Source organism: Primulina tabacum, chromosome 17, assembly GCF_025594145.1.
Source record: "Primulina tabacum isolate GXHZ01 chromosome 17, ASM2559414v2, whole genome shotgun sequence".
Classification (NCBI taxonomy): Eukaryota; Viridiplantae; Streptophyta; class Magnoliopsida; order Lamiales; family Gesneriaceae; genus Primulina; species Primulina tabacum.
The window spans coordinates 32,047,725-32,074,097 of NC_134566.1; the positions used below are offsets into that span (position 1 = coordinate 32,047,725).

Below are 26,373 nucleotides of genomic sequence, written 5' to 3' on the forward strand. Positions count from 1 at the left end.
ATATATATAACAAAAAAAAAAAATGTGACGCTTGGAAATGAGTACATATGGAATTTTGACGATGCATGTATTTTTGTATGCAACGTTTTCGTTTTATATCTTATAAGTTTAATCCATCAAAAAAGATTTTGCCAAAGAAGTCGAATAGGAGATCTAATTTTGCAATTTTTTTGACATGGGAAGCAAATTATTTCGATAATGTACTTAGTTAGTTGAAAATGTATGTTTCTTTTAAGATAACCTTAATTAACATCATGTTAATTTGTGACAAATTTGATTTACTTTGTACAATAAGTTGGTATTACTCATACTTTGGATTACATTACATGAGACATCTCTTGTTGAATCAAAGATACAAATTTAGGCAAAAATTTGTATGAGACGATTTCATGGGTCGTATTTTGTGAGACAGGTCTCTTATATGGGTCATCCATGAAAAAGTATTACTTTTTATGCTAAGAGTACTAGCTTTTATTGTGAATATCGATAGGATTGACTCGTTTCACAAATACAGATTTGTGAGACCGTCTTACAAGATACCTAGTCACAAATTTATAGGTAGTCATGTTTTTGCATGTATGTAACGAAAAAAGTGAGGAAACTAATTTTATTTTATTTTTTTTTTTTGGTGTATCTGATAGCAATAAATTTATAAAACTCGTTTGAATTTTCACGATACAGATGGTGGTCCTAATTATGGAGAAAGAAAATGAATGAGGCAAGAGTTACATCAAATATATATTGATGGTTCAACTTTCTTTGACCATTGACTAGCAATAATAATGCACTAAGGGGTTGGAGGTTCATGTGTTCTATAGGTTTACTAGGAATAATGACATATTTAACAACCTCAAATGCTCATTCTAAATCAGTGATGTATCTATCTCCCTTTCTCCTAAGAATTTTTCATAATCGTTTAATTTTACATATATGATACATATGTATTATATGATTTATATCGTCACTAATCATAGATATATACTAGAAATCGAAGCATGTGCTCGTAGATTTATTATAAATATCTTGATTTACATTATCACTTTGCCCAAGTGTGTAAAGTTGATAGATAAAACATGATTTTATATTAGGACAAAAACATGTATGAGACGGTCTCACGGGTCGTATTTTATGAGACAGATCTCTTATTCGGGTCATCCATGAAAAATATTATTTTTTATGCTAAGAGTATTACTTTTTATTGTGAATATCGGTAGGATTGACCCGTCTCACAGATAAAGATTCGTGAGACCGTCTCACAAAAAACTTACTCTTATAATATAATAGAGGATATGTCATCATCAATGTTAAGTGGAGTGAATGGACGGGAGACAAAGTAGTTTGTAAGTAGTGATTTTTTTTATTAGTATTCCTACTTTTTTTTTATGAATATGAATATTATTCCTACTTTGACGATGATGATGAATTATTTATGAGGCACATGGTTGTGGATTCTGACATGGGCTTTGGCCATTTCCCTTTAAATATACCGAATGGTCCTCAAAATGCTCAACTCATTTTTGCACCACATAAACATAGCCATAAAAGAACAAGAATAGCGAGCAAAAGAATTCAAGTATCCAACTTAGGGACAAGAAACAGGGGAATTCCTATTGATGGCATTATTTTGATTCGAATGGCAAAAGCCTGATGCCAATGACATACGATTCAAAATGGGAAAGACCAAATCTTTAATAGTTATTCCCTCTTCTTTTTTTCTGATAACAGATCAGTTCAACTTTTTGTGTGTCAATTGTATTTTATTAAAGAGAAATTGCATTTTTAATCATAGTTATTTTTTTAATCATTTATATTGTTAAATTATAGTCTTAGTCATTATTTTTTTGTAATATTAGTCATTTTTCTAATGTGACAACAATGTGGTCCTAGCATGTGCAATCAATAAAACATCAACACTTGAGTGAAAAATGACTAAATTATAAAAATTAAAATATACAGAACTAAGAATGAAATTTAACGTAAAAGACCAGAATGACACAAGACGAATATATATGACTAAAAACACGATTTTCCCTTTCATTCATATCCTATGATACTTTGCTCCTAAAGACGGGATTTGGTGGACGACACAATCTTTACATTTATTGAAAGACTTGTGATGGTGAAACCCTGAAAGTAAATTACCAACTTCATTACACAACAAAACCTAAAAAACACAAAATTTACTAGTATTGAATCAATGGTTCATAGGACTAGAAATTAAGGTTTGCATTGCATGATTAAAATAAGAGAATTCAAATCTTTGTCCTGTAATCAAAGGAAAGAAGATGCCAGCCTTAAAAGACCATTCGAACAACTGAATATATACAACAAATGTCTCCACTGCCACTTATTGCGTCTGATATTTCATAGAGCCAAGATTTTTTTTTCCTCAATTGAAGTGACCATAATAAACAAAGTTTAAATTTATACCACCATTGTAGAGTTACCGGCTTCACTACTCGATCCCAGAAAGCACAACCTTTCTTTCGTGCTTCAAACCCACAAGATTCGGGGGTAGGAAAACAAAAGGGTTTTAGGGTCGAACTAGCATGCTTTAAGCCGTGTCAAACCAAAGATTAAAAAGCAAAACAAAGAGTCCTCAACAGGGACGGATACGTCTTTTGGGTTTAAGGGGAATAGGTCATGCTTGCCTCACAAGAAGAAGTTTTTTTTCTCAAATTTCCAAAGCCGTTGTTTTACAAATGGGACATAAGTTCTTTAGTGTCAACCATTGCTTGATGCAGTTGACATGAAACTCATGCCCACAATCCGATATCCCAATAATATCTCCATCAATGTATTCCTCCTGATATAGTCGAGTGGACGGGAAAAGAAAAAACTCAGAATCGGATCCTTTTGAAAGGAAGTATGGGATACAAACGAAAAATGTAGCAAGTTGATCTAACCTGGCATATACAGCATGGCTCCAATTTCAGTGCGACACCAAATACTCTATACTTCCTCTGTTTCATCGAGGCCAAGATTTTCTCCTCGCTCAATCCGGTGTTAACATTCCCTATACGTTCCTCCAAAGCTAACAATTCCTATCACAAACAGGGGAAATGTTAAGAGCTGCTAACCAAAAAAATTCTCTTGAAAATATAAGTGTGTAAAGAGCATTAAAGTAAGTAGAGTAGAGTACTTCATAAGACATGTTATCCACATCGAGCCTCATGTCTCTATGCCGGTCATGCATCTCCACAAATCCATTAATGAAAGGGTCGATCAGCATATAATCCTGAAAAGGTGTTGATATATATTTACATCATCCACCTTTATCCTAGAAAAATCATATGCTGCTGCTTATGCCATAGAAAACCGAGATAAAATATTCCAAAGGTCTTGATGGCATGTGGCAAATTCTGCCTAGTCGAACCGTACAGTTCACAATCGCCAGAGACAACTTCTGTGTGTTCCATAGGCATATCTCTCTATATATTAAGAGAGTGCACATCATATTTTTTCAATATAGGCTCCAACCGTGTACTTCCAAAACAAGCAAATTCGAACAATACTTTTAGAAATTATAAATTCACCAAAAAGTAAAATTATAAAAATGAAGATTTTCAAAAACCGTCCATCTACACATCAAGAGTAAATCCACAAAAAACCTTCATTTGGGCCTGCATCCAAATGTCTATTTCCAAACCTAACATAACTCCAAATTATAAGAAAATTATGCGAAGGATAAATAGGAAAAACACCAGCATATTTGTCTATTTATTATGAGAAACCATGTCGTGCAAACAAATTTTGAGACTCCAAATATCGACTAAAAACATAATTTAACCTCGATAGAAAATATAAAAAGACACGAACAGCTCCACATGTAAATTTCCATAAATAACTCCAAACTCAATTAAATCTACGGAAATTATCTTGTAATTTTGAAAATCATATAAAAGTTATCAATAAAAAAAAGTTCAACTCTATAATTATTTCAATAAAAAAAAGTTCAACAGCATAATTATTTTTAAATTTAGTAGCAAATACCCGCTCTATAAATTTATGCTAGGATTTTTTCTTTTCAAAAGAAATTTAAATAAAATTTATAAAGAAAATTATTTGAACAAACTTGTAATTTGACAAAAGAATAGAAATTTGTTTTATTTGATCTTTTGTCTCTAGAATAGTGTTTCCCCAAATTCAAGCGCAGCGTCTTAGAAAGGTTTCAAGAAACGTTTGATAAAATTAATGAAATAAATATAAATTGCTGATCCAGAACAAACCTCAGGTTGTAAGTGGACACCCCTTCGCATGGCGTTCAAGACTTGACGGATCTGCTAAATTAAAGAGGACAAAGTGTAATTAGCACAAACCAATGGAACTTACAGGAATCTCATTACAAGCACCAAGGAACCAAGTAGGCATAGGAAGTAGTTAAAGAAATGAATAATGAAACATATGCATTCACAGGATCTGCTAAAACTTCTCGATTGTTTAAAGGGGATCTTCATCAATGGTCAGATTTCCCACGAACTGAACACAAAATACCTCATCATTCTATGTTTCCACGAATGGGAAGACTCAATGAGGCAGAAAGAACGAGAAAAAACAAAGAGCAGCCAGTTCCCAACGAATTTTTTTTACATCCAATTATACAAGAATAAGTATGTGTACGCGCAACAATGAATGGACATAAATAAAGTAAAACTTACAGTCGAGACACATAACTCAAAAGGGTTAATTCCATAAAACTATTAAATGTTACTCTATGAAAAGTTACCACTCTTGGTTTATAATCCATCAGGGCAAATCATAGGGTTATTACATAAAACCGTTAAATGTTCCTCCATGAAAATTTACCAGTTTTGGTCATTATTGCAGATCATAGGATTTTCAGAGCCAAAGAAATGTTAAAAGAAACCCAAGGAATTTTCTGTTTCGAAAATTTTAAGTATTCATCGCATCAGTTACAACTTAAATAAAGGGCACATACCAGTCTATGCCTTCCCTCAACAGCAGCTAAAGCATTCCAACCGCTAGCATCATCACTTGTCGTATCAACCGAGAACGCTGGTGGCCGTTGATCTGACTGATGCTGTCCAAGACTAGTACTCGGTGCCTCATCTGCTGAAAACGAGGCAGAAGGGAAAGGCACAAAAGGACTTCTCCGAACTCCGGAGTCAGATTCAATCCGTTGAGTGGGGTTCCAAGTATAAAATTCTGAGAATCTCTGATGGGCTTGAGATCTTTGCATCTGATGAGGCAACAAGATTACGGGAGATGCACGCGCACCAGAACCTGCACCAATCCGGGAAGCAAATGAAGGATTTCTAGAAGATGTAGAACTTCCAGGGGAAAAACTCCAGTCAATTTGGTCTTGTGGAACATTTCTTGTCTCGGGAACAGAAACGAGCATGGGAAAATCGGGATTATTTCTGAGAGAGCTTCTGGCATTGACGTCATCATGCACAGTAAGACCCCTTTCTCCAGAGGGAACAGATGACCTTGAGAAGCTGCCACCTCGTGTGCTGAAAGATCTATTCCAAGGGTAAGGATGTGTACCTAAATCCTCAGATGCAGGTAATATGTGAGATTGATTAAGGGTGTTGCCTGGATTTATTGGCGGTACAACTGGTGATCTCAACTCTAAAGATTCAATACTTGAGAAAGGTCTAGGAAGCGGCTGGGTAGCATAAGCAGTAGGACGTCTCAAAGGAGTGCCTCTAGCCGCATCAAATCGAGCCAAATCATGGTGTCTGGTATTCGATCTTCCTACAGGATTTCTGCTCGAGCTTTCTGGAATTCCTGGAACACTTGAAGGATAAGTAGCAGGGGTTGCTCTACTCATTCCAACCACTCTTGAATTTAGTTGCTCTGAGCGATTAGTTAGAGACGAATTCAGAGGTTCAGATGATATGCTTAAACTTATTGGGCTAGAGTAACAACCATGGATAGGATTCTGCTTCATGTTCTCCACTGGCTGATTCGAGCTCGAACTCCCACCATGACAAAATTGTCCCGAATTACCTTCAACATTCTTCCTCTTGCAGGATGAACCCCAAGGACCAGTAGATGAACCTGATGCATTATTTATTTCGAAATATGAACTAGAACTTCCAGAAGCAGCTGCTATGCTGGAAGAAGCATAAAAATTCGAAGTTTTCACTGCCTCGGATTGGCCAGACTTATACAGATTATGAGGTAAAGCAGCCACTAGGCTTCCAGAGCCATCACTTTCCCTCAGAGGTCCATGGCTTGAAGTTGCATCCTGTGAACCAAGAATGGAGCTGTATGTTTGCATTGTAGGAAGGATTCCAGTCACCTGATTGCCGACATAACTAGAATTGCTGAAACCAGATGCTTCAAAAGACAAATTGTCTGTCCTTGCATCAGTCTCGGAACAAGGACCAAATGAGGATGACCATCCAAGCCTCATTTTTGAATGATCGTAAGTTCGGTCCTGTGAATTATTTGCACTGGAGCTGGATTCACCTTGGGCCCAACCACTAAAACTCTGAGCACGACTGCTAACAGCATTTGTGGAACTAATATTACTGCCACTAGAGGGAACCATGTAACCGGACAGTCGATCTTGAACTGGATTTAGCAGGTTATCCCAAGAAGCGGAGTGATCCACAGAGCTGTCATTGGGAATAGATCCCTGATTCAAATCAACCGTTTCAGGGAAAGAATCAAGGGAACTTCTTTCCCCCTGCATATCTCTTATTATATCTCGGAATTCTATAGAGCCGAGAACTGCTACCAAATATTGCCGAAAAGTTTGCACAGATCTTCAGACGAATAAGAAGATAATGAAGCCACTCTGATGCAAGACACAACAGTAAAGGGGATGGGATTTAAAAAACAAAGCACATACAAGATCAAATATTCAGATGTGTCTCTGTCATATTGAAAACAGAAAAATAGCAGGCATCAGATAATCTACCATTTTAATCATTCTTTATTCTCAACACATACACAACACAGCACTAAAAACATTAACGTATAGAACAAGTCTTGCATAAAAAGACAAACTGAAAGTTAATTTACTTCAGAATCAGAAATTGTTGCAAAGAATGCAACTTCATCGGTTGTTTGTCAACTTGAAGGAAGCCAAACAATGTGGTATTATACTCTAGTAACTAAGAATTTTGATTTTTGATAAACAATACTTAAAAAACTGGCAAAGATACTAAATGGCTATTCAGATTCGACTCAGACACACAATTAGTTTGAAATTGACCACCGAAGAAACAAACAAGATCAAATAAAAAAGAAGCTTTAAAATTGTCAAATAAACAATCGGAAGCAGAAGCCAAAGTTGTGAATATTGAAGAGCCATAGTCAAAACAATAGCAAATAAATTAAGATAAACCACAAACTCTTTTTATTTTATTAAATCACAAAGGGAGATCATCAGCTGATTCAAAAGTTCAAGAACGTAATTCGGTCCGAGAAGCAAGAAAAAAAACGACGTCCGGTACAATAAATAGCAGAGAACATAGACAACGAAAAGATTGCAACTTTGTGAACATCGCCAAGTTAGAAACTTTGACCAATTATTTTACGTCAAAAACTGAATGACCCACTAGTAGAAACTTTGAATCCATCAAAGATCAAATACTAAATTTCAACAATAAATATTGCCCATCCAAAAATCAAAAACACAAATTTCGAATTTGTAAGCTACTGGACAACAAACTAAATCGTAAAATCGCAGACCCTACATCGAAGATCCCTTTTCAAAAGATTTTCGATCTCAATCAAACAATCCAACAAATTCGATTAAAGAACCACGCAATTTCAACAGACAACGCATAAAAAACCGAAAACTCAAGAGAAAAAACAAATTGTCGAATGGGTCAAGAAAAAAACCGGCGGAGAGCGGATGATCGGAGGAACTGGAGCGGGACAAACGCCTTCCCTTTTTTCTTTTCTTTACGATGGAGTTTCTGATAAAAAGGGCAGTTGGTGGAGAGAGAGAAGCGTTTCAAGAAATTTCAACTATTTTAATCGGTATTTTCTTGCAGTAAAAAAGAAAAATACTCCCAGAATTTAATAACTTTTTTTAGGTGTTTAATGGTGAGATGACGATTACTTTCACATGCAAGAGAGATTAAAGGGATAACACATCCACGAGAAGACGAGCTAAAGTGGTCGCCTCGCCATGTGTGTGAAAGAGGCGAGAGAATAAGCGGCGGAGCTAATGGTGAGGCTTTATTGTATGAAATATTATATTATTATTATTTAATTTAATTTGGTTGTTTTAGTGGTAATCTACTATTAGTTTAAAGGATTAAGGGCAATTGACTTTTTTTAAAATTGCGTTTTCCAAGTCCAAAACATAATTAGGGTAAAAACTTATGTGAGACAGTTTTATGGGTCGTATTTTGTGAAACATATTTTTTATTTGAGTCATCCATGAAAAAATATTACTTTTTATTCAAAATTATTGCTTTTTATTGTAAATATCGGTAAGTTGACCCGTCTCACAGATAAAGATTCGTGAGACCATCTCACAAGATACCAACTCCATAATTATTACATTACTCAAACCATAAGTATATTATTTGGGAGTAGGTCTCTTGTAATACGGTCTCACGAATCTTTATCTGTGAGACGGGTCAACACTACCAATATTCACGATAAAAAGTAATACTCTTAGCATAAAAAGTAATATTTTTTTCATAGATGACCTCAATAAGAGATCCGTCTCACAAAATACGACCCGTGAGACCGTCTCATACAAGTTTTTGCCTTTATTTAGAGATTACTCAACTATGACTTGTAACTCAATAGAAATACAATGTTTGGGCGATAGATATTCATTTGAAAAACAATAATTGTAAATTTTAAGAAAACGATCCAAAAACAATATTTGATTTTTATAATATTTGAATTTTTTTATTAATATCATTACTATTTACTATTTACTGTAACTTTTGATAAATAAAAAACAACAAAATGTGAGTTTAATTTTCAAGAATCACGAATTATTGCAATATTCGCATGAGATTGCTTGAAAATTAATTATTAATCTCGCTAAAGATTGATTAAAGAATGATTTTGCAGTTTGAAAGGTGTTGAACAATTGATTGGTTGGACAGATGCAATTTACTCATGTATCTCATCCTTAAACCATGTTTTTACATAATAGTAAAAAAAACAGATTAAACAAAATTTGTCACCTTACAAGGGAAAGATGAGTATGATTTAAATTATTATTAAACTATTTTTGGCTGTGAGACGAGTGAACATCGTCATATTTATAATAAAAAGTAATATTTTGGCATAAAAATTCATGGATGATCCAAATAGAATATATTTCTTATAATATTGACATGTAAGACCGTCTCACAAAAGTTTTGTGTTATTTGAAAGCTTGATGTTCTATGTTTGACTCAAGCCAATAAATTATAAGATACGGATCGTGCTTTATATTTTTCTACATCTAGCGTGTTTGGTTCGCCTATGGACTTAGATTTGTTAGGGAATTTTATTTTTGACTAGGAAACAAAGCAAATTTTTTTTTAAAAAAAACGAAATGTTTTTATGGAGTTTGATCGATGAGATTAGATATAAATAGGGTTGGTTGAACTCTGAATTGCTGGAACTTATAGTCCGATGTTCACTCTAACTTGTTAGGTATTAATCAAGTAAAGCATTTAATTTTTTGACAACTTATTCGTGTATTTGGGTGGGTATATATATATTATAATGGAAAAAATTTGTGTGAGACGGTCTCACGAGTCGTATTTTGTGATACAGATCTCTTATTTGGGTTATCCATGAAAAACTATTACTTTTTATTGTGAAAATCAGTAGGATTGACCCGTCTCACAGATAAAGATTCGTGAGACCGTCTCACCAGAGACCTACTCTATTATAATAGAATGATAACGGTATTGACGGAATCTATAATTTTAATTTTAGTTTGAAAAATGGAAGATATAAATTAAATATCAATTCATGATTTATTAAAATATTAATAAAAACAAAGCAATTCAATAATTTACTTAAAAAAAATAAATAGATGGACTAAGAATACGGATTCGTGTCAAATTTTAGAATGTCCAGGCCCAACAAACGATTGGTTGGGTCTTACAAGTACTGGGATGAGCTATATTAATTCATAAAGGCCCATAAATTGAGTTAGGGCTTAGTGCCGTCAATGTCCCAGTAATGGGCCATTTGGGCAGACCGGCCCAGAAGCTTATATTGATTTATATTCAACGCTAAAACGTCGTTGGTCAAAATATGGATCTTTTTCCAAGGGAGGAAAAAGGGGTCAATCTAGTGGAGCGAATCTACTCGAAAACGGGTAGGGAAAGTCCGAGGAAATGGACCCGTTTTGTTTGTTTGTTTGTTTTTAAATAAAAGAAAAAGTAATTTTTAAAATTGTATTCAGAAAACATAAGTTTCACGCATCTATAACATTTCAAATCCGAATTATTTTTCTTACCTAACCGATGATCTCTATCTATACTATACTATACTATATTTAATCATATGTATCTATACTATGCAATATTTATTAAATATTTTACACACGCGACGTGTTTGCTCGAGCGCCGGCTAGAATTATAACCCGTATGTCAATCTGGTGATGATTCATTTGTATTAATTTTGTGAGAAAAAAAAAAAAGGAGGATTGAGTTGAGGTGGTTGAGAATGGAACGACTGTCGTCCTTAGGGCCCAACAAAGTTGGTGATGAAAACAACCTTTTTCTTATGTTTAACCAACCTTACCTAGAACAAACAGAAATTGCATGCATCCGGTTCATTGATCCTAATTTTTTAAAAAATATCAATAATTAAATATTGGAAGCAGAAAGCACCAAGTTATGGGTGGTTGGGATTCTGTTGGGATTCTGTCCATCAAAAAATCCAACCACTTGTGTGGATATGAATATTATGAAAGTTGATTTAATTTATTTTCCCCGAAATTCATAAAAAAAAATATTTTAAATCTAACTATTGAAAATTTATTGATTTATTATAAATTATAAATATTAGTTACGACGCAAATGGAATTGTTGAACAAAGTTTGATGCTTGACATCTTCTTTGAAGTCGGCGTCCAAACTCGGAAGTTTCTCCAATCAAACACCAAATTCTTTTGCATTCCTTCATTTGCCAATCCCACCAACCGATTAATGAAATTATCCGCACGTTAAATAATTATAGGCAAAAACTTGTATGAGACGGTCTCACGGGTCGTATTTTGTGAGACGGAAATCTTATTTGGGTCATCCATGAAAAAATATTACTTTTTATTATGAATATCGACGGGGTTGACTTGTCTAAAAGATAATGATTCGTGAAACCGTCTCACAAGAGACCTACCTGCTCATAATCATATAATTTAAATTCCATATTTTATATTTGTAGATAACAACAATATCCTGTTATTAAAATATCTCATCATATGCAGTATAAATAATAATAACAAAAATTTCAATCTTTATTGGTGTGACCCATAAATCGGTCCCACCATGACTCCACAATCATTTAGAGAAATATACGCCAAACCAGCCGGTCCACCACCACCCAACGACTCCCGAGTCACGACACTCGAACCGTTATTGGGCTTCTATATATATCCTCCACCATGACTTTCTTTACTTGTCAATTCAGCAGCAACTACAAACCAAGCCGGGGAGAAAAAAAAGGGTGAAGGTGAGAAAAACTAAACAAGTATCAAAGGAAAATGGGAGGAAATGGTGAATCCAATGAAAACCAAGCGGGGAGACACCAAGAAGTTGGCCACAAAAGTCTCTTGCAAAGCGATGCTCTCTATCAGGTAATGTTTCTATATACACACTTGGACCATTTTTTCCGAGAAAATATACATCTCTTGTTCTCTATGAGAAGAAGCAAAGAAAGGGTTTTATTTTTTCAGTTGTTATCGTCAAATAAAAAAGTTTCAGCCAATGAACCTTGAAATGTTATGCTGCAGTATATTCTTCAAACAAGCGTTTATCCCAAAGAACCAGAGGCCATGAAAGAGCTCAGAGAAGTGACTGCCAAACACCCATGGTACGTACATTCATTTGTTCTTCCTATATCCTGTTTTTTTGCGTTGAATTGATACGTTTACTAACTCGAAATATATATATATATATAGGAACATTATGACCACATCGGCAGATGAAGGGCAGTTCTTGAACATGCTTTTGAAGCTGATCAATGCTAAAAACACCATGGAGATTGGCGTTTACACCGGTTACTCTCTGCTAGCGACTGCTCTTGCTCTTCCTCATGATGGAAAGGTAGGCTAAAATATTGAGACGGGAAGTGGAATTTAATGAGATTTTCCCACCTCAAGTTAATAATAATAATAATTAATTAATTAATTAATGCTATGGTACGTATTGATTAATAAAGTGTAATCTTGTGCAGATATTGGCAATGGATATTAACAGAGAGAATTACGAGTTGGGTCTGCCCATAATCCAAAAGGCTGGCGTTGCCCACAAAATTGACTTCAGAGAGGGGCCTGCCTTACCCGTTCTTGATCAATTGATTCAAGATGTAAGTCCACTTCCTAACCCACCAACCCCACCCCCCCTCTCTGTTTTACCATACTAATTTATGAAAAGATGAAATTGACTTTGGATAAAGAAGTAGCATCTTGGCGTGCAGATCCATTTTGTGAACCCACTACACCAACTTTTTGAAAGCTGACTTCACAAGTTAACTTTTGGGGTCCCTCAGGACACACCAATATTTTTGTAACGTAAGATTTGAAGTAAATGGGTTGGAGATGAGTGTTGTATGTGGTGCAAAAATCACACTATTTTAGTGTAAAATTTACATCAAATAGATTTTATGGTTGGAGATGCCTGAAATATTTCATTTTATTCTAGGATGAGTTATGTTCTCAAAATCTTGAGTAATTCAAATCTCCTGCCATTAAATGTTAACGAAAGTTGATATTATATATTAATGATTGAATGATTAAATTTTCATTAAATATTTGCACCACAAATAATTTTGAATTCTTCAAATTGACAATGAATGGGGGCACACAAAACATGTTCACCACTAATCCATAATCTTTTTTTTTTTTAATTTTAAAAACATTTTTTGTTTGGGCACGAGAATGACAACATTCATCCACTGACGGAGCTAGAAATATGGCTATTCGGGATAGAATTTTAAACTCTTATAACTTTTTAATATTTTAAAACTGATCTACCCAAACTAATATCAAATTAATCCAAATTTTACATATAATTTTTTTTTTAAAAAGAATTGGGACACCCGGGCTTTTTTCATGTAATGTGGCTCCGCCACTGCATCCATCCATAGGTTTTTGCTTGCCTTCCCCATTTTTTCCTAGCTTTTCGTTATGTCTCATCGAATTTATCATTTTTTTTTCTAATTAAATAGTGATGAACAATATAGTTTTACTCGAATTATTATAATAAATCCAAAATATATTATTTTTTTATTTGAAAAAAATTATGGAAAACAGGGAAACCATAATGGGGCGTTTGATTTTATATTCGTGGATGCGGACAAGGACAACTACATCAATTATCACGAGAGGCTTATGGATCTAGTGAAGGTGGGTGGTGTGATCGGGTACGACAACACCCTGTGGAACGGGTCTGTGGTGGCCCCACCCGATGCACCAATGAGGAAGTATGTTAGGTATTATCGAGACTTCGTATTGGAGCTGAACAAGGCGCTTGCGGCTGATCCAAGGATAGAGATTTGTCAGCTTCCCGTCGGCGATGGGATCACCCTGTGCCGCCGTATCAGCTGATCATACCCCCATTTCTTATTATTAATTAATTAATCTCCCATAATCATGATTAATTATGTTGTGTGACGCACGAATATGTAACCTTTGTTTGCTAAAAATAAGAAATTTTAAGGTTTTATTTTATTATTAATCTATAGATGCATCCAATGTTGATCCACCAACTATTTGATTATTTGTGCTAGTTTTCGAGGAATATACTTGCAACTGTGTCTTATCAAAGAGAGACGATAACATTCAAGAAAGATATATATTTTCACCACAAGGATGGCGTAGCTAAAGCAGGAGAGGGAAGAAATCAGCAACAGATGAACATGAAATCAAGGCGTGGCTCGACGTGAATGCGAGTTTCACCACCACTCAACTACGTGAAACCGCAATCGGGATCGAGGAATCTGGCCAAGATTTCTTCTGGATTGTGAAAAGAGAGAAAAATGATAAAAGCGACGACGATTTCCTGCCTCATGGTTATCAGGGAAGGATAGAAGGAAAAGGCTTGATTATAAGAGTATGGCCACCCCAAGTCGGGCGTTTGTGATACATTGTGGCTGGAATTCGACTCTTGAAAGAATGTCCACTGGTGTGCCTATGGTTGTTGATCTCATATGCGACAACTTGAGATAATAAATATGAATATAAAGAATATATTGGACACCGAAATTTACGTGGAAAATCCCTAAAAATTATTAAGATAAAAACTACGTGTAAGATGAAAAAGATTTCACTATAATATTTTATGATTTAAAATCGCTCATTGTGTTTCCAAAGAGAACATAGTCTCTCTTAAAACGCGTATAAACCGCGTCTTCCATTTGAAAATTCCGCTGCAGCCAACCACCTCATTTAATTTTTCAACTTTGCTTATCGTTGTAGCCAACTACCTTATTAACTTTGCCGACATTTCTCCCGTTTAGATATTTGATTGAAAACCAAACACTTGAGAATCTACATCACTCAAACTTTTTAATTTTCACTGGCTTGTTCAGAACATCAGCTATGTTATCATTTGTATGGATCTTCTGCTTATCAACACTTCCTTCTTCTACTGCTTCACATACGAAGTGAAATTATATTTCAATGTGTTTCGTCCTAAAATGAAATGCTAAATTCTTTGCGATGTGCAAGACAATCTGACTGAAATCGAAGCATATCCTCATATATTTATTATAAATATCTTGATTTACATAATCATTTTGCTCAAGTGTGTAAGTTGATAGATAAAACATTATTTTATATTAAAGGATATGTTGTCATCAACGTTAAGTGGAGTGAATGGAAGGGAGACAAAGTAGTTTGTAAGTAGTGATTTTTTTTTTATTATTCCTACTTTTTTTATGAATATGAATATTATTCCTACTTTGATGATGATGAAGAAGAATTGTGTATGATGTACATGGTTGTGGATTCTAACATGGGCTTTGGCCATTTCCCTTTAGATATACCGAATGGTCCTCAAAATGCTCGACTCATTTTTGCACCACATAAACATAGCCATAAAAGAACAAGAATAGCGAGCAAAAGAATTCAAGTATCTAACTTAGGACAAGAAACAGGGGAATTCCTATTGATGGCATTATTTTGATTCGAATGGCAAAAGCCTGATGCCAATGACATACGATTCAAAATGGGAAAGACCAAATCTTTAATAGTTATTCCCTCTTCTTTTTTTCTGATAACATATCAGTTCAACTTTTTGTGTGTCAATTGTATTTTATTAAAGAGAAATTGCATTTCTAATCATAGTTATTTTTTAACGATTTTATCATTTATATCATCAAATTATAGCTTTAATCATTATTTTTTACAATGTTAGTCATTTTTATGATGTGACAACAACGTGGTCGAAGCTTGTGCAACCAATATCACATCAGCACTTTAATGGAAAATGAGTAAAGTTATCAAAATTAAAATATACAAAAAACTAAGATTGAAATTTAACAACACAAAATACTAAAATCACAAAAGACGAATATATATGACTAAAACACGATTTTTCCTTTCACTCATACCCTATAATAATTTGATCCTAAAAAATGGATTTGGTGGACTCAATCTTTACATTTATTGAAAGACTTGCAATGGTGAAACCGTGAAAGTAAATTACCAACTTCATTTCATAACAAAACCTAAAAAACACAAAATTCACTAGTATTGAATCGATGGTGCATAGGACTAGAAATTAAGGTTTGCATTGCATGATTAAAATTATAATCGAAATTCATTGATTTCAAATATATCACCACAAAACATAACCCGGCTAATGAATCCATTCAGACATTATCGTGCTACTCAGCACTAAATAATAGATACAACTAGTGAAAATATTATCTTCGAGCCCATCTATATGTTTTGAAAAGAGATGCCATTTTAATCGTCAATTTTTCAATCCCTTTCTTCGATTGATGTTCCAATGAGTTGGACCCAATTATCTAATACTTTAACGTCAAGTATTATTGAAAGGTGGTGTTTGAAAATCGAAGATGTGAAGTTATTAAAATAGAGTGTATAGATTAATTGCACACAATATTGTTATTTTAAGTTCAAATAATTCTCATTACAAATTTTTATATTATATATGTCATTCATATCAAATAGTCCCTCAAATTACAACCATAGACATTCCCAACCGTCGATTCACTTCGAAGAGATATCATGGCAGATGTTCATACGTCTCCGTATTCCTTACATCCGAGGTACGAATATGTATAAAGATTTGCAGCAGTTGTATTGGTGGTCAGGGATGAAACAAGACACTGCTAGATTCGTATCTGAATGTCTCACATGCCAGCAGGTAAAAGTCGAACATCAGAGACCAACTAGAATATTAAAACCACTCTCGATAGCCGAGTGGAAATGGAAGAACATACAATGAATTTTATGGTTGGTTTACCAAGAACTTTGCATGAACTTAATTCCATCTGGATTATAGTGGATCGTCTCACCAAATCAACTCATTTATTGCCGGTGAAGACGACTTATATTATGAACAAGTATGTCGAGTTATATATCAAGAAAATTGTCAATTACATGGTATTCCAGTTTCCATTGTATCTGACGTAGATCTCCAATTTACATCAGCATTTTGGAATAGTTTGCACGTAGCATTAGGTACAAAATTGACTTTCATCACAACTTTCTATCCTCAGACAGACGGACAGTCTGAAAGAATTATATAGACTTTGGAGGATCTATTGCGAGCTTGTGTGATAGATTTTCTTGGGAAGTTGTATACGAAATTGTCATTTGTTGAGTTCACATATAATAACAACTATCAGACTTCGATAGAGATGGCTTCCTATGAGACACTATATGGGCAAAAGTGCAGGACGCCGATCCGTTGGGACAATGTGTGTGAACGAGCTGAGTTAAGCCGTGAGATTGTGAGGCAGACAACATAGGCTATTAATAGGATTCGAGACAAGATGAGAATTGCACAGAGTCACCAAAAAAGTTATGCAGATAGACGTCATCGAGATCTAGAATACACAGTTGGCGACCATGTGTTCATAAAGTGGCACCGATAAATGGAACGCCGAGACTTGTAAGAGATGCTAAATATTAATAATTTAATTAAGTTGACAATTACATTAATATTTTTAACGATATTTTTATTTAGCCATGATATTTCAGACATGCTGACTTCGAGATGACTTTCCAGAAGAAGATATTTGAACTCGTGAGAAATTTAAAATTTGAGTAGGTCTTTTGTGATACGATCTCACGAATCTTTATCTGTGAGATGGGTCTACGAGTCAACACTACCGATATTCACAATAAAAAATAATATTCTTAGCATAAAAAATAATACTTTTTTCATAGATGACCCAAATAAGAGATCTATCTAACAAAATATATCTTGTGACACCATCTCACATAAGTTTTTATTTAGTCAAATAGGCTTAAGAATGAGTGATGAGATTATATATTGGGAAATTCCCTCAACATAGACTCATAGGTTATCATTGGCTCAAATTATGGATCAACCATAAAAACACTACCCTCGTGGAGTTATGGCAGGTTGAACTCAAGTTTAAAGACAATGTCTCTTTAAATAACACAATAAAATCGCAGACATTACTTGTTAAAAGTTACATGACACCAATACCTGAAAGTATTTGAGCTTGGGTATATAAATAATAGTAAATAAATATATGCACAAAATATGAAATTAAATGTAATTTCAAACACAAAATACACAGACGACTTTCAACTTCAACTCAAATTCAATTTCTACCACCACAAAATCATCCAAGAGGTGAATCGAAATCTCACATTAAAAGCACTGAAAAACGGTTAGTTTCAAAACCAAATTAGTCAGTATTATTATCCAACCCAACTTAGTATAATAAAACTAGAAGCTCATTCACTCAGTGACAGCGAAGCCAATTGCTCAGCAGGGCTGCTCAGCTGCTGCTGAGACACATTTTTCAGAACATCCATTGCCTCTGAGACCTTAGCTTTAAGAGCTTCTGGAGACTCCAACAAGTGCAACACCTCTGTCTGGTCCATTTCCAGAAGCATGCCAGTCACCTTAGCCGCCATATCAGGCTCCAGTTGTTCAACAAGCGGGTACAAATTTTCTCCCAACATCTGCAGGATAAATAAAAAGGACCTTTTTTTCACTACATACAGTATACAGATTACAGTATTTGCACAGCAGAGATGATACTGTCAGCACATCATAAAGTCTTTAAAAGTTGAAAGATCAGACACTTCACATGAAACATGTAAAGAAAATGCTTACAGTCCTTTGCTCGATGGGGGAAGCATTTGCAAGTGCAGATGCCAAAGCTCCAATTGGAATTGGTTGAGAAATTCCTGCATTATGCAATGGCAAACCACCCATTTCGTATGGGACAGGAAGCATGTTTCCAGGTATACCTTGCATGGAAACATCAGGCATCCCACGCCCAAGAGGATAGCGAAAGCCACGTCCCCTAGGAAGCATCTGCAAAGTAGGAATTAATTAACCAGTGAGAGATTACTCAAAAATCATAGGTCAAAATTACCACAAACCTGCTGCTGGATAACTGGTTGTGGGCCTTGCTGCATTGGAACAGCATTGGCACGCCTACCACCAGGTCGTGGGCCTTGATGCCCTTGTTGAACCAGAGGCACAAACATATTCGGCATGAGAGGCGCACCAGGTCTCATACCAGGAACAAGTTGCTGCTGATAACCAAATCCATGCTGAGATGAAAAATGAAGCGCGCATAAATTCACTGATACCTATAACCTATTGGCCACAAAAAATATCCTACATCTAAAATCAGTTATAGGCTATTCCTAAAGAAAAATTCCATTCAAAATTCAGTCATTCAATCTTCAGCGTCATGCTTCCATTAAACAAAAGCAAGTTATGAATGATGTCCATTGCATTTGTTGGGACTATGAGAACTTTGATCAAATCTTAGAATAAACAAGATCAGATTTTTTTTGTTATGTTTCCATTAAAATGATTAGTACCATATAGCCACTGTTATCCAATGGCATTTAATAGTGTGAAGAGCATAATTACTTGAGGAGGGATAATGGCAGGTGGTGGTTGCCCATAAAATATTTGTTGCCCCAGACCAGGACCACCAGGAGGGTACATTGGCATTCGAGGATTGACAGTAGATGCCATAGTCATGGGCCTCATTTGAGCAAACTGAGCCTGGATACAATAAAATGGGGAGATCAACACTTCGACGCAGCAATTCACAGGGTATATAAAGGATGCCCCTAGAGTTACAGACTTACAGTTGACTCACAACAAAGGGAAGAAAAACAATCCACTCATGGAACATAAAAATGGATATCCATAAAGATATAGAACACAGATTGTTCCAGATCTGATGGCAAACAAAATAAGCTTTTCCACTTCCATCTTTCTCACAGGGGTGGTGAAAAATATATAAAAAGTAAAAGGAACACCAACAAGTCTACCTGTAACCGTGCTCTTCTATCTTCCTTCCTCTGAGCAGGGGCAACATAAAGTGGTTTGCCAGCAATCAACTTACCATTCATTTCAGAAAGCTGAAACCAATTTTGTTAAATTCTTTAATTGAAAGGCAACTAGGTGAAAAGGGCAGAGAATAAGGAGCAAGCAATAAATAATTATCAAACTCACAGCTCTGGAAGCCTCTTCTGGTGATGAGAATGCAACAAAGCCCGATCCTCGGCTTATACCTTTGGGATCTCGCATCACCTGTATAGACATTAGAACAAATTAGAAGAGTCAGTCAAATATATGATAAAGTATCAACGCGACCAAGTTACCAACCGCAAACCTTGTATGATGTTATTGAACCAAATGGAGAGAACAAATCCTTGAGTTTCTCATCGCCAATACTATCATCTAGGTTTTTGACATAAAGGTTCAATCCTTGAAATTTGTCAACGGCTTCTTGTACGCTCTGCTCAAATTGTTGTTTCAATTCAACCTCCCTCTCAGATTTCTTTTGGGCTCTCCCGACATACCATTCCTTGTTATCAAATTTATGGCCATTAAGGGATTCAACTGCTCTAGCAGCATCTTCTGCATTCTCAAAATTAACAAATCCAAAACACTTGGACTTGCCATCTTCATTTCTCATTACCGCAGTACTAGTGAGTGATCCAAATTCAATAAATGTCTTTCTAAGGTCTTCTTCGGTGGTTGTTTCAGAAAGATTTTTCACAAACACGTTGGTGAATACTGTCTTGTCAACTGACATCTCTCTTTCTTGCTTACGAAGGAAGGGTCCCACATAGACTTGCTTCCCATTCAGCAGCATGCCATTAAGCTTCTCAATAGCTTTCTGGGCAGATTCATCACTAGCATATTGCACAAAACCATAGCCCATTGATTGACCAGACGCATTTGTTGCTATTTTGCACGACAAAATGTTCCCAAATGAAGAAAATGTATCATGTAGAGCTTTATGGTCAATTTCCTTGTCCAAATTCTGTAAAAACCAACATTGACAGAATCTAATCAAGTGTTTTATTTCAGGACAATCCACAGCAAGAATAATGGAGAAGGAGAGGAAATAATACCTTAATAAATATATTTCCAGCACCACTCCTGCGTACACTAGGGTCTCGATGAGAATACATAATCCTAATAGGTTTCCCATTGAGAGGAGTAAAGTTCAGCTCCTCCACCGCTCTCTCAGCTATCAAAAAGAAAGGTTTGTTAGATACAGAAACAGGGTCAAAGCTAAAGGAAAGGGCCTTCATCTTATTCTGCAAAAGATTAGCACAAAGGATATCTTATCCTTAATGTTACAATTGCAACTGAATGAACAATGAAAGAACTTAAATGCTGATAAAAGCAATACAAACTTGATTAGAAACTTAACAAGCCAATGAAAAATATAATGGGAAACAAATCTTAACAAAGTAGTCACCAACTGCCAACAATTAATACTAGAACCATGAGTCATTGTATTGATCTCACACTTCTCCCATCCAGAATACCACTTAAATCGCAAACCTCAAATATGAGGTCATTAAACATGGAAGCCAAATCACACAGTATAATAATAAAGTAATAAACACAGAAGAGTTATTTGCTTCCATGTATCAATTCCTTCAACTACGCCCCACACATTTGAATCTCACACACTGGTATGAGATTTCTTACAGCTATATTATGTATCCTAAACTTGATATTCAACTCCTATTATGGGAGATTAACGATTAATATAGTCACATGTCACTAAAATAACCCAACTCAAATTTTGGACTCCACTTTCTGATTGAATGTATTATAGCAAGGACAATTACGATCAACGTTGCAAAGGGCATTCACAAGAGGCTGATAGAATTGAATTGATTAATAAATGACAAGAACGACATAGAATACGAACCATCCTGAGGATTTCCGTAGTTGACGTAGCCATAACCAAGTGAATGTCGGCTGGTCAAATCCCTGCAAACCCTAACCGACACCACATCCCCCACCTGGCTGAACAGATCGTACAGTTGCGAGTCGGTCACATTCGCATCGAGATCTCCGACGTACAGTGAAGTTACGAACGGAGCACCGCCGGACGGCGTGGCGTTCACCAACTGCACTTGAGGTGGCATCTGAACCTGAGCCGCCATTGATGATTTTTTTCCTTTTCAGAGATTTTTCTAGTTTTTTAAATTTTTTCTTCAATAGCTTCCCTCTCCTCGTTTTATTTACCAGGCTCAAAGAGAAGCAAGAAGGAAACAAAAGGCCGAACACAACTTCTCAACTCAGAATTTCGAATTTTTTCTCGAGATACTTTTTTTTTTATGATTTTAAAAGCAAATAGAGGAGAGGGAAGGAGGGATACGTCGGAGGTCCGACTGAGGAGAGGCCAAAAAAACTGACGCCGGACGTATGCACGCCGGAGAGTGAAAACGGAGAGACACGAAGCGCGGTTTTGTACAGCGCACTGCAAAAACTCGAGGGATATTGCGGCGGCGTATGTTATTATTTGTTTGGGCTTAGGGATTAAACCTTGATTTCTTGAAACGAAACCCACGCCGTCGGATTAGATTGACCGGGTCCCGTACTGACGTTTTCGCGAGACTTATGCGACTTCTGTGATTTAAAGAAATGCGCTTTCGTGCCCGAAGGACCCGATCCGGAGCATGTACAGATATATAGCCATAAGCAAAAAATAACTTAATATATATCCAAATGAAACAATTTATTTATATAATACGTTTAATAAAACGAGTATTAAACTTTAAATTTTAAATTTTTTTGGTTATTATTTTTAAATCAAACAAATATTTTTTATAAGCCGGTTTTCTTTAATTATTTTGATTCGATTAATGCTACATTTGAGAAACTTTATCGCATTTGTTAACAAGTGTGCCAGTTATATTATTATGGCAAAAACTTGTGTGAGACAGTCTCACGGGTCGTATTTTGTGAGACGGATCTCTTATGTGGGTTATCTATGAAAAAATATTATTTTTTATGCTAAGAATATTACTTTTTATTATGAATATCGGCATCTATTATTATTTCATAAATAAGATTGCTAAAGTTGTGAAAACGAGCAACTGTCGGGTTAACTGATTAGCCACGACTCCATCACAACTCACCATTTGTACTCAAATTCTGATTTCTCAGAAATTCGCTATCTTCTACCATATGTCTATTTATACGTGGCATTGACTTACATAATTCCCTCATCGAATATCCATTTTCACATACTTCACTGGTAGGTTTTCTCTTTTCTTCTTGAACAAAAAATAGTTTTCTTGATCAACTATTTCATTTGTTCAGCTGCTACTATGTTGAAAATGAGACCACTGTGGGATAGTTTTTCTTCCATTTATGGCTCATTGCCATATGATTCCAACGCGCTACCTAGACATGGTGAAGAAAACGATCATAATCTCGACTGCTAGCTGAATTTGTTGATCCCATCGAAAGCGCACGAGTTGAGACTCGATATCGGGTCCAAGTATCCTCAAGTTCCCGCCAGAGGGTTCTGATCGGCCGGATACTTGTGTGAGATTCGATCACATCATGGCTAGCGAGGACTTGCTCTCGACTTTTGTTAAAGCACTGTTTATGCTCCAAGAGCCTGTGGAAAAACTACTTGACGAATTCAGACCGAATTGCCTGGTTGCTGACATGTTCTTGCCTTGGACTACTGATTCTGCCGCAAAATTTGGTATCCCGATATTGGTTTTTCATGGCGTAAGCACTTTCGCGCTCTGCCCCACGGAGCAAATGAAGCGCCACGAGCCTTATGAACATGTTTAATCAGGTTCTGAGCCCCTTTTGTGGCCTGACCTTCCGCATCAGCTGAAGTTTGTAAAAACACAAGTCAGTCCTCGTGAACCTTGGGTAATGTAGATGGTATCGGAAAAAAAAACTTGAAATTAAAATTTAAGATATGTTTTCAATGATCATCAACTTCAAATGATTGAAAAGTCATTAGTATATGGAATTTCCATATAATTCTATGCCAATCTTCACACGATTTTCGGCTTCGAAAGTTGAACGTAGTTTCATTTTGATAGATCATAGTATGTTGAAAACTAGCGCATTTCTTTCTTTCATACCATACAAACGAACAAACAAGTGCATTTGGATTTTTTTTCACAACATTCTTGTAGCGTGAGCCGAAATAATTTGTTGTATAAATAGTGTAAATTAATATCTTATTTACAACCATCAATCAATAAACATGCATACTGTGGGGACCCGGACGCTAATTCAATTCTTAATCATCATTAGGATCAATTTATTAATTCAAGTAATTTGGGTCATAAAAAAAATTTCTTTAATTGCGGAACGTAATAGAATCTAACTAATATACAGATTCGTATAAATAAAGTACAAGTCCTGTACAATCTATATTCAATAAAAACTAAGGTTTAACAACTAAATATCCAGTGTTCAAACCCTATCTTTAATCCAAGTCCGTAGTCTCCACTCTAATCATGATCTCTCTCTCTCTTCTTGTCTTGACATTGATCCTGTCTCACCTGTTGTCATGCACACATATAAACAAGACAACAGCCGGATAACTCCGGTGAGAATTATATTCCCAGTATAAATCATGTATACATGCCTTTCATATAAACAATATAAAAGCATGAAATAAATATTCATAACATGTATCAAAATCAGAACGTGAATCAAATATTCATCACATGTATTATAATTCAAAACATGAATCAATATCAAGAATAAATTATATTCTAAACATATATCATCATCAGGAACATAATTCCATATCAAACAATGAATCACTCTCCGTGATTCTCAGACTCAGACTCGACTCAGTCCTAATCTAGGGATCCCGATCGGAATAATAACATACACCCACCTACACTCCCGATCGGGGTGGTGGTATGTTCTTATTCACGGACTTTGGCTCTTTCCATATCGAACACCAGTAATAGAAGAAACTCCAATTATATCCACTCCGATATAGCCAAACGTCCGGTGTCTTGACCTAACCGTCACAGACTTTGGCATTTTCACCAATATCCTATCCTGTGACAATGTGCAATGTGCAATGTGCCAGTGACGATTCCATCACTATCCGGCACTACTGTCACAAGATTACTCAATTACAATTAAGCGTATCCGCTTATGAATCAATACATAAATCAATAACTCAAAGGTATCAATCTCATACAATTGCAAATATCAATACAATAAAGTAAAGTTTGGGAAACTCAAGTCAATCGGACTCGAGTTGTGCAATCCCACATCAACATAAATTTATACATTTGTCTTCGCGGTCTGACGAAGTCGAAGTCAAATCTGTCCATATCAATCTAAAATCAATATCGCATAGGCACAATCTCAATATGCAACTCAATTCAAAATCTATTCTGATCAATACTCAAATCAAACATAATCTGATCAATATCGAATCAAGATACAATCTAATCTATATCGACGATATCACGATATAATCGAAATCACTACTGAATCTGATCAATATCAATTTACTCATGTTTCGACGGTATAACAATACAGTCTCGATATCCCCGTCAATCTCAACATCACAGATATAATACCAGCACTCATTATCAGTATCAGTACAACTTATAATCCGAATAACAATACAACTCTGATATTGAATCTCAATCACATCAACTCTGAAAATCATAACAATAACATAAACAGTCTGTTCTTCAATCTGACTTCAAATATACGATGTCCACTGTATCAGAAACACCATATATGATTCCTATTCAATTCTGACAATATCATAATTTCAAATCATATTTAAACGTAACAAAACTTACGTTCAGTTGTAGCTGTCGTCGCTAGGAACTCGGTGCTGTACTCGAATTCAAAATCAGACAGGCAGATCTTGAACAAATCGAATTCTAAAATATTAAAAGGCGTAAGGATTTTACGGAGCTTCTCGGTGCTTCTTCCTTCCAATTTCTGAAGGAATAATCGAATTGTACCTATATATATATATCCCATGCATGCTCAAGAAACGTGGCACAACTCTTTGCACTGCACGTCTCGCGCATATGCGCGACACTACTCGGCGCATATGCGCGAGACCTTAAGTCTCAGCGCGTGTAATCTCGGCAGCTCGCGCATATGCGCGACTTCAACCCGCGCATGTGCGCCCAACTCTCTGCCTACCTCGCGCATGTGTGCGCCCTCACGCCGCGCATATGCGCGGGGTCTTCTACCAAATCCGCGCATAGCTCGTGCATCACGTCGCGCATGTGCGCGAATGGCACACCCTCGCACATAATTTTGCGTATTTTCTCGTCTTTCTCGGTCTAATCCGTTCCGTCTATAATCACATCAATTAATCACTAACTCATTTCAGATTAACAGGATAAATTTCTCGGGCCTTACATTTCTCCCCCCCTAAGATTCGATTTCGTCCTCGAAATCATAGGCAATCAGATCATATCACAGATAATCATATCAACCTGGAAGAAATGTATACCAGAATTTAATCAAAAAACTCACTTTAATGAACTACTTCCAGAATCTTTATCTCATTTCAGATTCCATTCAGCAAATAGTTTCTTCACTACCCTACCCATTTGTCGCGTGATTTCTTAATTGCTTGCAAGTGCACAACGTCAAGTTGTAATAAAATGTATTTTCGAGTACAAGTGTCGATCCCACGAGGAGTACGTATTTAAATGTATATTAATGCTTGCAATTAAAATAGTCTCAATTTTATTTAGAAAAATCAATTG

General features: G+C 35.7%; 3 protein-coding genes across 5 annotated transcripts; 1 reads left to right on the forward strand and 2 right to left on the reverse strand.

Moving 5' to 3' along the window:
- Positions 1–2,250: 2,250 nt before the first annotated feature.
- On the reverse strand, positions 2,251–8,169 carry LOC142530329 (E3 ubiquitin-protein ligase MBR2-like). 3 transcript variants are annotated; one of them, XM_075636111.1, is made up of 6 exons: positions 8,045–8,169; positions 4,940–7,898; positions 4,230–4,283; positions 3,143–3,238; positions 2,907–3,044; positions 2,251–2,806 (listed from the first exon to the last, which is right to left on the reverse strand). In XM_075636111.1, the coding sequence occupies exons 2-6, from the start codon at positions 6,662–6,664 to the stop codon at positions 2,675–2,677; spliced, it is 2,145 nt and encodes a 714-aa protein (XP_075492226.1). In that variant the 5' UTR covers positions 6,665–7,898; positions 8,045–8,169; the 3' UTR covers positions 2,251–2,674. The 3 variants fall into 3 exon arrangements, with proteins under 3 accessions (XP_075492226.1, XP_075492225.1, XP_075492227.1); XM_075636110.1 differs by having other exon boundaries at positions 4,940–6,769; positions 7,822–8,150; XM_075636112.1 differs by having other exon boundaries at positions 4,230–4,280; positions 4,940–8,149.
- Positions 8,170–11,561: 3,392 nt separating this feature from the next.
- On the forward strand, positions 11,562–13,842 carry LOC142531837 (caffeoyl-CoA O-methyltransferase-like). The gene is made up of 5 exons (XM_075638110.1): positions 11,562–11,748; positions 11,905–11,984; positions 12,073–12,217; positions 12,348–12,479; positions 13,426–13,842. The coding sequence occupies exons 1-5, from the start codon at positions 11,656–11,658 to the stop codon at positions 13,717–13,719; spliced, it is 744 nt and encodes a 247-aa protein (XP_075494225.1). The 5' UTR covers positions 11,562–11,655; the 3' UTR covers positions 13,720–13,842.
- Positions 13,843–17,842: 4,000 nt separating this feature from the next.
- On the reverse strand, positions 17,843–22,145 carry LOC142530359 (polyadenylate-binding protein 2-like). The gene is made up of 9 exons (XM_075636164.1): positions 21,552–22,145; positions 20,737–20,855; positions 19,989–20,645; positions 19,829–19,906; positions 19,645–19,734; positions 19,235–19,372; positions 18,733–18,906; positions 18,461–18,664; positions 17,843–18,306 (listed from the first exon to the last, which is right to left on the reverse strand). The coding sequence occupies exons 1-9, from the start codon at positions 21,787–21,789 to the stop codon at positions 18,076–18,078; spliced, it is 1,929 nt and encodes a 642-aa protein (XP_075492279.1). The 5' UTR covers positions 21,790–22,145; the 3' UTR covers positions 17,843–18,075.
- Between the last annotated feature and the right edge of the window lie 4,228 nt (positions 22,146–26,373).